Here is a 10,557-nt window from a genome sequence, read left to right as displayed (position 1 = left end):
AACTTAGTTCTTAGAGTTAACAATATATACATTATAGAACCAAATTTTAGAATCTTCTCCTTTTCGCCTTTAAAGCATTTTCTATTAAATAAATTCAAAAGTACATGTACTCGTACGTCAATAAAGAAACTTTTCCCGTATTCACTCGCTTTTGTTTGCGACATTTGATTGACGTGTCCGCTAAATCGTGTACCTCTACGAAGTTCATTGCTGCTTTTCTTCTCCCTTCAACCAATCAAGCAGTATTGGTACCGCAATGTGTGTTTCACTGTTTGAAGGATCGTATGGGACTCGGCGCGGAAAACTCATAACGTTATTATTAGTCTTGAAAGGTACATTGCTGGTATTGTTACGCGTGATTCCATAATGCGGTACTATCCGCGCAATGTACGGTAAAATAGCATTTTCGTAGCGAAAGAAAATCCGTAGCGAGCGATGAATGGGTGTCGTTAAAGTGATTAAGGTGAGGTTTCTTCGAGTTAAGACGTCTCGTTGAGTGATCCTTAGGGTCCTTAAATCTAAGGGCAGCGGCTAAATAATTGATGTGTTGATTATAATTTGATCTAACGTGTTCGTGGTGATTTTTCTTTGAGGAATGTTAATTGTTTTGTTTTTTGAACTCATTTTATATTCTGAAAAATAGAACAAGGTTATGCTCGTGAAAACTAATTTGTTTAACATTCTAAGTCAGTCATTTATATAAATATTTACCTATAGATACAAATGTCTAATCATAAAAAATATAAAGATCTTGATGCTTTCGAACTGAAGCTTTTAAAGAACCTATAAAGTATTAAACAACGTTTATTAATAAAAACCTAACACGGATTTTATATAATTGAAATATGGAAAACGAGCTTTTGCCCGCGGCCTCGCTCGCGTTTCGAAGTAATATTTTCATCCCCTATTTTATCCCCTTGGGGGTAAAATTGATCAAAATCCTTTCTTAGCGGATGCCTACGTCATAACATCTACCTGCATGCCAAATTTCAGCCCGATCCGTCCAGTGGTTTGGGCTGTGCGTTGATAGATCACTATGTCAGTCAGTCACCTTTGAGTTATATATATTTAGATTATCATATTAGATTTTTTTTTATATCCGTTATGGATTATGGAAAAAAAATAATCTTAGTGCATTACTATGTCATCTATACTTTACAAGGACTTTCTGTTCGAAATATCGTCAGTAGGTCAGTGTTTTTCAAACATAATCATGGCACTACCCCCTTAGTATGAAAAAAATTGCGAACCCCTACTCTCCGTTTTTAAGTAAATGTAAATTAATTTCATACAATACTTTTACTTCTATAATTATAAATACATACGAATGAATATTCAAATTCAAACTCAAATATCATTTTTTTATTTTTTAATAGTAAGTATTTTCACATTTTAAATTTTTAGTTGAGGCTGAGGTCCGGAGTCACACGAAAATACTGCAGCAGAAATAGGTACCCTATTTAAGTTTTGCTAAAAAAAACTCTATATAGGTATTATGTGCCTACCAAGGTCGAATTTTTAAATGATAATTATGTTTAATTTATTGCTTCCTTTAAGGATATTTCTTTAACTGTAATTATAAGGTATACCTGTTGTATTTTAAAATTTAAAATATTATTGTCATGCAGTCATGCATGTTGATTATATTGACATCATAGGGATCATAGCACCGTGTTTTAAAAATATATAATTTTTTCCTATTTAGGCAATAAAGCGATTACTTCTGTTCCGTGAAAATTACATTAAGTTCTTGTCAGGTTTTTACAGCATAATCCAGTATACATGATATACTCTATCAAATTTACGATTTCGTATTTATTTTACAAGAATAAGTATCTATAAGTAGCTGTTTTTAAAAGCCTCGGTATTTAAAAGGAGTTAAAAACGCTCATATATTATACCAATACCATCTAAGAAGGATATCAGAAAATTATAATGCACTTGAATTTTTCAACTTGTATTACTCGTTACAACGTATGTGTTTACAATATGTATTGTATAATGTTATGTTATGTAAACTAGAAACTATGTGGTGTGTGTTCGGGTTTTGGAGGTTGTAATAAATAAAATGCATTAATAAAGTATTTTTAACATATATATTTCTTTGAGCTTTTAATTGCATTTTGAAATACAACATAAAATATTAAATAAGATTATTAAATTTGGTAAAATCAATATTTCAACACCTTTTTTATTAAAGAATGAGCAAAAATCTCTCATCAGAGCTAGCGTATACATAGTTTGTCCGTATGTTGCATTATTATCGTTAAAATGATAGTTTATCTTTTAAAATTTCACAATTTATATGACGATCTTTCGGGGCACAATTATAGAGACGTGAAGTTCCAACTCCCAAAATATATGAAGACTAGCAAAAAACATTCTAATTTTCACAAAAATGTAGCTCCACTGCGTATTATAACTTGTAATTGTGCCCCGAATTAGGTGCGTTTATAGAGTTGCAGCAATCCTGTTTGCAGCCAGTGACAACACTTTGTTAACACTGCGGATGGCGCAGAAGCTGTTTCTCTATCAACGCACCCCATTCTCATGTTGTTCTGTACTGATATCGTCGTTTCAACTTACATTACAGTTTACAATATTTTTATTAAATATAAAAGAGTTTTTACACTCAAGTACCGTATATACATCATCGTATATCTGTTACAATTGGAAGATATCTCATTACAGAATGTCCTAAACGTATACGAATGTTCGTCCTTTCAAAGAAAAAATTGTATAACGTATTATCACTTTTTAAATACAATAGGTTGATTTGGACAACCCTAATGGTGGTACATTGGTATACAAGGGTTCACAGTAGAGTCGCCTAACATTACGTACTTAACACTAAATAATAAATAGCAACCTCGCAAGGAGCGTACCTAGAGCGAAATTTACACTAAGGAGATTGTAATAATATTGCGTCCTATGTCCAACTGCGTAGTATTTACACCAACTGAACGAATGAGATTGGATCTCTGAGATTACAGGCATCGACGGATATCAAAACTTCACCGAAATACTTCAAAATATACATAGAATAACTAAGACGTTTAACCTAACTCTGATTTACAAAAAATTAAGTAACACGAAAGAAAAACGATATTGCAACGAAATTTAAAATACTGTAAGAGCCGCAACCGCGGCAGCGAGGGCCGGCTACGAATAACATTACGAACGTAATTTATCATTTAGATTTTATTAGCAAAAAATATACATTTACAAGAGATCGAATCGAACTTTAAGACTTAATGTGACTTATATTTACAATTATCGAAATGGAATTACAACGTAGTGTGGAAGATAAGCCCGGCCGCACGACCGCCGACCGTCCTCTCTAAAGGCAATATTTTGAAAATATTCTCTTACATTTAACGAACGTAAGACGTTTGGCGTATACTTATGTCGCTAGACGTTAATTACACTAACCGAACTATGCGGTGAATTCTAACGATTACCTAAATAATTAAATTGGCAAAGAGTTTCGAAATACTTACCGTCGCAGCGCGACCTAACCTACATAGGTTCAACGTAGCAAGATATGGTATCATCACAACTGATGGCCCGCCCGACCCTTACCGTCTACACGTATTTGCTGGACAGCTGCTTCGCGAGTTCCGTATACTTGAGAAACTTCGAGTGGGGACTCTCGTCGAAAGACTGGGAGGGACTGCGCGGGTCCTGGGGGGATGCCGCGTTGGACCCCCCGCTCTTATGGGTACCGGGGGATCCGGCCGCGGGTGGCGCCTTCATGGGCACCGGTTCTGGCAAAGCACCGTCCTTCACGAAGTGCATTTTGGACAAGTGATGCCTGTACGCGCCTTTAGAAATAAACGGAGTGTCACATAGGGCGCACTTCATTATAGAATCGGTGACTACCGCGTCGTTACAAGCCCAACTGAACGTTAGAATGCTTGGCGGCCCGGCCGGGGACGGCGCCGGCGCAGGAGCACGCGATGGGTTAGTCTCGGCTTTATCGCACAGCTTCTGCAATGCGGCTAATGGGTGACTACCACCTCGGCGAGAGGAGCTCGGCTCACTGGACGAACCGCCGCCAGCCAAGTTATCAAACATTGAAGATAAAGCACCTAAGCTGGAAGCCGGTTTCCTTTCGGCACCCGGAGTAGGAGCGGAACGGTCGCTGGCCGGGCTACGGGGGCTGGCCGCGGGGCTCGGTCCTTCGCTTTCGCGTTTGGAGACATTTGGCTTAACATCCTCTTCGGCCGAGCTCCCGGGCCTACCTTGGTCATCGTCATCGTCGATCTCAGTCTTTACACGGATAGGCTGACTGCTCAGATCCACTCCGTTCTCGCGTTCGTCCTCCTCCGTGACCTCCTTTTTTATTCGCATCTCAGTGGGACGATCTTCGGAGGCCGGAGTCTGAGAGCCGCGAGTGTCGGGCGTCGTGCGCGGAGTCATATGGTACGCGTCTAACTTTCGATCGGGTGTGAGCGACTCCACCCTACTACCGCCACGTTCCGACATGGAACTAGATTCGCTCCCGCTGCGCTCGCGCCGCCCGTAACCCTGTTGGTGGTGATAGCTACGCAACATACTCATCGTTTGCGCATCTACCAAGGGCTTCGTATAGTCTACGCTCTCGTCTATGCCTAATCGTTTTAAAATACTAGAGCCGATCGGAGCATGGGACGCTCCGCCGGGCATGCCGGGTACAGAATGCCGCGATCGAGTGTCGAAACTTTTCTCTATCAATTGTTCTATGGCATTGAGTACCGAGGGCGACGAGCTTTTGTCGTTGCTACCGTTGGGATCTTTGGAACTCGGGGAGGAATCATTCACGGACGATGGGGAGCGATGATGAGCTGAGCCGGGGGATGGAAGCTCTTCGTTGATACTTTTGCGGCCGTCGCGACCGGTTGGTGTAATGTGACCTGGGACGTCGGGAGGGATAATATTATTCGAAAGGAGCGCGCTTTTTAGAAAATTCCTTTGGCTATTTGACATCGGCGCGCCTATGCATTGTCTTATGTGCTCGACGAAGACAGCTGTCTCTATTTTATCACCGCATTTTTCGCAAGTTATTCGACTACCCGCACCGAAATCCCTAATCGGTTTCCCCATAGGAACCCCATTGCCTTCACCGTTTTTGAACTCGTGTTGCGCTCTCTCTAATTCGAGTAACTTCCTAACTGGCAAAGATTTCTTTCTTTTTTCGCGAGTTTGTCGTCTCCTACCGCCGCTTTCCGTAATGGACCGCATAATGTGTTCTTTATAGTGCGAATTTTTAACCATGTGATTACTTAATTCTTTCAAGGAACTAAATGCTTGATCGCATACTTTACATGTCAATACTGCGCTTACGTGACTACTTGTGCCCGTGCTGGGTGGGACTGCGCTGTTAGCACCCGGAGCACTGGAATTTGAACCCTTAGCTTCATCAGAAGACTTCCATGAAATAATTTGTTCCTGCGATATAATATTAGTATAATGCTGAGTGCGTTGCATGTGACTAGTCATTTCTGCTAGTGAACGGAAGCTTTCCGCGCACCACATGCATTTTAAAATTTGCCTAGTTTGCTCAGCACCTTTACCTAGCCAGACATCTTGACCACGAACTAACTTTCTAGGAATAGGCATATTTTCTTTTATAAGCATATTAAGATCATTATGATTAGGTTTAGATGATCCGCTAGACGACGATGAGTTGTGTGATGGTGTTGACGGGGAACTCGAAGGCGGATGGAGCGATGTCGGAATGGGTGCTCCAGTCGATGGGGGTACAGGAACATTTACGCCACAATGCTTGGCTTCCTTCATGTGGATTGTAAGATCGGCGAGCGAATTGAAACTCTTCTTACACCAGACACATTTTAATACATCCTTTGTCTGGTCCGCACCTTTGTTGAGCCAATGCGATTGCCAGGCTGAGTGCCGAGCGGCAGCGTTAGGCGTTAACCCAGCACCAAGAGCAGCATTCTGGACAGATCTGAACAGCTCCTCGCCTCCTAGTCTGCTCAATTCGCTCATTTTTTCAAGTGCCTTCGTTGCATCACTCGGAGTCGGCGTACCATGCTTTAGTTTGCCGTTCCATTCAGGTGGGACACCACCTTTTGGTGACAGTGCTGCGACAGCTGCCGCAAAGAAAGGTAAATGAGGTGGCACAGGAGTGTTCCATGATGAAGGAGAAGGTTTAAAATCTGCCGTCCTGGAACTTTTTCTCGTGGGTACGGGAGATGGCGAGTCCTCTGGACCTCTCTTCCGTGTTCCGACTGATAAATCTAAGGGTCCATTTTCATTCTTACTAAGATTTACCGCGTCGTCTGGATCCTCATCGTCGTGTGGAGATTCGCAACGCTTCGTACTGAAGTCAAGAACGGCGTCGGCTCGTTCGGAGTCCGTCATGTCCTCGTGGCAGGACATGAGGAGACGCTGTTGGGCGGCCGCAGCAGCTGCGCCAAGGTACGCTGCGACTGCGGCAGAGTGTGGGGGCAGCAGGGCAGCAGGCAGCGCGGCGGGCAAGGCTGCTGACAACGCCGCTGGTAATGGGAGCCCTGGTGCGCTCCGACCGGAGTATACCGAATCGTTGGAAGGACACCGAGGGGCACCCGACGACTCCCTTGATAGACATCTCGGGCTTTCCCTGAGGACAAAGAAATGTCAACATTAAATAATTTAATCAAATAAACTGCTGCCATAGGACGTCAAACTGGTTGAGATGATTTGAATATTTAAATCGTAAACAAACTTCTATTGCATTTTTTTATCAATTAAATTCGACGTTTTGTGAATAATTAATGAAGTCATTATGTAGTTTTATTTATTTAAAATCGATTGTAAAATCTTCTAGCTGTCTGATTTATGCATGTAAATATAGACGAACTATTTCAGCCACCTACTAGTTGGTCAAAGCCTACATTCACATCCGGCAAATTAATTAAAATTTATTTACTGATATAACAATAAAAAATAATTTACTGCTTTGATTAATAAATCTTTAGATTATTTTTCTATTTGTATTTGTATGCTTCGTTAATTTTATCCTCATTATAAGTAAGTACTCGTATTTCCAATAGTGAAAAAATAATTCCAAATTCAAGTAACGGTATATTTATTGACTTGCATATATTTTCTGCGTTTTTTTTAAAATTTCATCCTGGTCATGAAAAGAAAAATTATACTATGAAGGTGAAAATTAATTTTATCATTTCACCGATATGGTCAAAGTTCTTCAAAGTAATTCAAAAAGATTTTCTTAAGGCCTACACGCAACCCTTATACTACAGGAAGCTTGGAGCATTTTCAACCACAATATGGATTAGTATATGTGATGTCAGTATCAATTAAACGTATCAATAAATTAACATAAACGTAACGATTTAATAAAATGTACACCTGAAATATAAGTGGACATGCTTACTAATAAGATACAAATAAAAAGGAAAAAATATATGAAAAGGACAATTCTAACAGCTTTAAAAACGATATTATACGTAGATACTCTTATAAAATTTATGTTTAACAATAATAATGAGACGAAGGTATGAATAATAAAACAAAACGGTCGACAGCCACACATCGGAATAATCAAGATAACTTTGATAAACGTTTATTGGTAACACAATGGAGGAAGACACTTATCATCAGTATTTATGTGACAATAAAATTCAATGATTTCGATTATAATTATACAAGGAATGTGTCAAGAAAAATGTCAAAAGTAAACTCCAACAACGAGGAAACAAACGTAGGAGGCGAAAAGTTAACAAAAGTTCAAAGTGCAAGTTTAATAGCAACGAAGTCGTGGAAATAATTAAACGTAAATATAGACATCTTTATAAGTGATTATTAACACGAAATAAATAAAATGGGAACATTTAGCGGAGTGGCAAATATTCACACGTATATTTTTGGCAGACCGGCAGATGCTATCAATTTAATAGCGATGAATAAATTAAGGACGATTGCAGGAAATTTATTGATTTCTAATTGGAATGGATTCAAATGCTTTAGATTTTATTTTAGCAACAAAAAGTTGAAGTCTATAAAAATTCAGTCACGAACTTGTTACACCACATAAGACTACAAGACAAAACAAAGTGATAAAGTGGAATAAACTTCAAATCAAACACAGATCGAATTAATCGAAGCTCGAGGCAGTATCAAAAACATGATAGACTGCTAGAAAACAATGAAACACTTGTGTAAATAAAATCCTACCTCACGTGGTCCGGTTCGACGATCATTTTGGACGCAATCTTTTCAAAATATCTCCAACGGTGGGCAGCGAAAAGTCGTCGGATCCATTAAACAACACTTTAGTCAATAGGGAACACTAGTATAACGGCTGACAACAGACTTCCCAAGAACAGTTTAGATTGTAAACACGTCGCGAAAGACGCGCCGCGTAGCCGGCGGTCGGAAGGGAAGTGCGCGGTGCCTGCGGCGGCGGCGGCGGTCCCGCGTGGAATGAGACGCCGCGTGATTTACGACCCGCCTGCAGCGCCCCCTCCCCGCACGCCTCTCGACCGAGCGGGACGGCTGTTCGCGCGAACCGGCGAATCAGCGCGAAGGAAAGAGACGAGTATACGTATTCCGCTTCGAGGGGTGGTGCGCTGCGTAATGCAAGCGTGCGTGCTATGCGCGAGGTGGACGTGCAATGACGGGCGATCGTTCCGATGACAGCCGCCCGACAGAGCGAGCTACTCCGCATAGCTGACTCACCGTAGTGACACCAATGAAAGGTATAGAATCCTAAACGGCCAATCGCTACGATATCTCTCCGAGGGAAATTTTAATAGGTTTGACCGACTTTGTTTACACACTGCTGGGTACGATGAAAGTCTTCGGATATCTGAAGATACCGAAGGGGCGTCGCTGACGGGCTAGACAAAATGTCAGGACGAGACCTTTCAACGACACGGACAGACAGGGGATGAGGACGGATTTACGTGTATCATGAACAGATTTCCTGCCCCGACAAAGGAAAGTAATGTTCTGTTTATTTATTTTTACGACAGTTTGGTAGAATAAACTCACTTCAAATAACAATATAAAACCGCGTAAAGAACGCGTGGGCGGAATTCCGATAAGATACGAGACGAGACCTTTCCCAATAAGACATCGTCCATAACGTACGATATTGAGCGGTTACTAACACTAACACAAAAGTCTGTTCTCATGGGTGAAATACATAAATTTACATTTAAAACTAAATCGTCACTCGTATTAACATTTATTTTTATCAATGACTTAACGACGGCGAATCCAAGTTCTGAATTAAAAACAAAGTTTTCGACAGAATCGCCAGCTGTTTATTGCTTCCTATAAACATTAGTCGGGTACGGGTCAATCAATCATTTGTATTTATGTGACAGGTATTGTGTTCTCTTTCCCCCACGATTACGCACGCCACGAAAATTCAAAGCTGACGGTCTGTCACAGAGAAAAAAGTTTCATAACACTCCGAGCGGGAGTTTTGCAAAATGTTACATTCGGGAAGTGAAATGTTTTACTCTGTGGCATAGTTTGCGAGCTGGTTGAATTACAGACTTGTCTCATCGCGAACGGGGGACTATATTCGATGAAATAAAATGTTTGTACTTTACGAATCCTAATACGTATTTTCTATCCTTTATAATTCAGCAGTCTGAATAAGTGTTCATAAAAAGATTTTCCTAAAAAAATGAAATTTGCTTTACATAATTATTATTTTACATCTACAAACACCAAGACTAGTTTACTTAGAATTATTATGGATTATTGCTGTGATTTAAAACTTCATTCTTCTTGTTATACTTATATGTAAAAGCAGTAAATTATGGGCAATTACTATTTTTTTATAAAGAAAGTAAAAGGGAAATATAATAATAATACCTACTTTTGAAATGTGCATAGGGTAATGTTTCATGACAATCACGCTTAATTCATGACACATTGACTAGACGTAGCTTTTTCGCTCGCTCTCCACACGAACCGCTCGCTCTCCACACGAACTATAATCAATCTTTGCCTAAGTTTTCTAGTATACAAAAATTATCATATTTCAATCGTTGGTAGGTAAAACATATAATACATTAAGTTTATTGATAACAGGCTATAATTTACGTTAATAAAAAACCTCGCGTGCCATCGCGTCTCGCATACCGCGGTCAATGCAACTGACGTCAAGGCATGCGCGCATCAAATTTTAGTTTTACATCGCACGCCGCGGTACTATGGGGGACACCTGACACTGTTTGAATAATTTCGCAGTTACAACGTGAATTTTAAAACCGACACAGATGTCTCCGAAGCAATAAAAGTGCGAAATGCTAATGTCGGATATTGTTTTGTTAGTTAGGCACCTACGAGTATGTTCCTTTTACGTACATATATTTATGTCGTAGTTAGTTTGCCCAATCAGAGGCGTAATCTCTGTCTGCAGGGTTTACTTTGCAATGTTGTAAAAGAAAGGAAACGTTGCCTTTGCGTACTACAACTGCCTTATATCTTTCATATTAGACTTTTTTGAGATATTTAACGGTCACGTATTCCAACTGTAGTGGCCACTGTCGCCCATAGACTGAAACCGAACCCAAATAAAATAGAAGTCCT

General features: G+C 40.2%; 1 protein-coding gene across 3 annotated transcripts in view; it reads right to left on the bottom strand.

The window, feature by feature from the left end:
- Window positions 1-2,077: 2,077 nt before the first annotated feature.
- Window positions 2,078-10,557, bottom strand: part of LOC140752960 (protein tiptop) — a 316,120-nt gene continuing 307,640 nt past the window's right edge. For 2 of the 3 annotated variants that reach the window (XM_073087276.1, XM_073087277.1), the window contains exon 5: window positions 2,078-6,604. In XM_073087276.1, the coding sequence (XP_072943377.1) occupies window positions 3,586-6,604 (3,019 nt within the window). In that variant the 3' untranslated portion in view covers window positions 2,078-3,585. Of the gene's footprint in view, window positions 6,605-8,181; window positions 8,602-10,557 lie in introns of those variants that run through there. The other variant, XM_073087278.1, reaches the window with a different exon arrangement.

This window comes from Epargyreus clarus, unplaced genomic scaffold, assembly GCF_041222505.1.
Source record: "Epargyreus clarus isolate Ecla_fem2 unplaced genomic scaffold, WU_Ecla_fem_2.2 ptg000026l, whole genome shotgun sequence".
Taxonomy (NCBI): Eukaryota; Metazoa; Arthropoda; class Insecta; order Lepidoptera; family Hesperiidae; genus Epargyreus; species Epargyreus clarus.
Note: the sequence above shows the minus strand (reverse complement) of the source record. Positions and strands in the feature narration are given on the sequence as shown.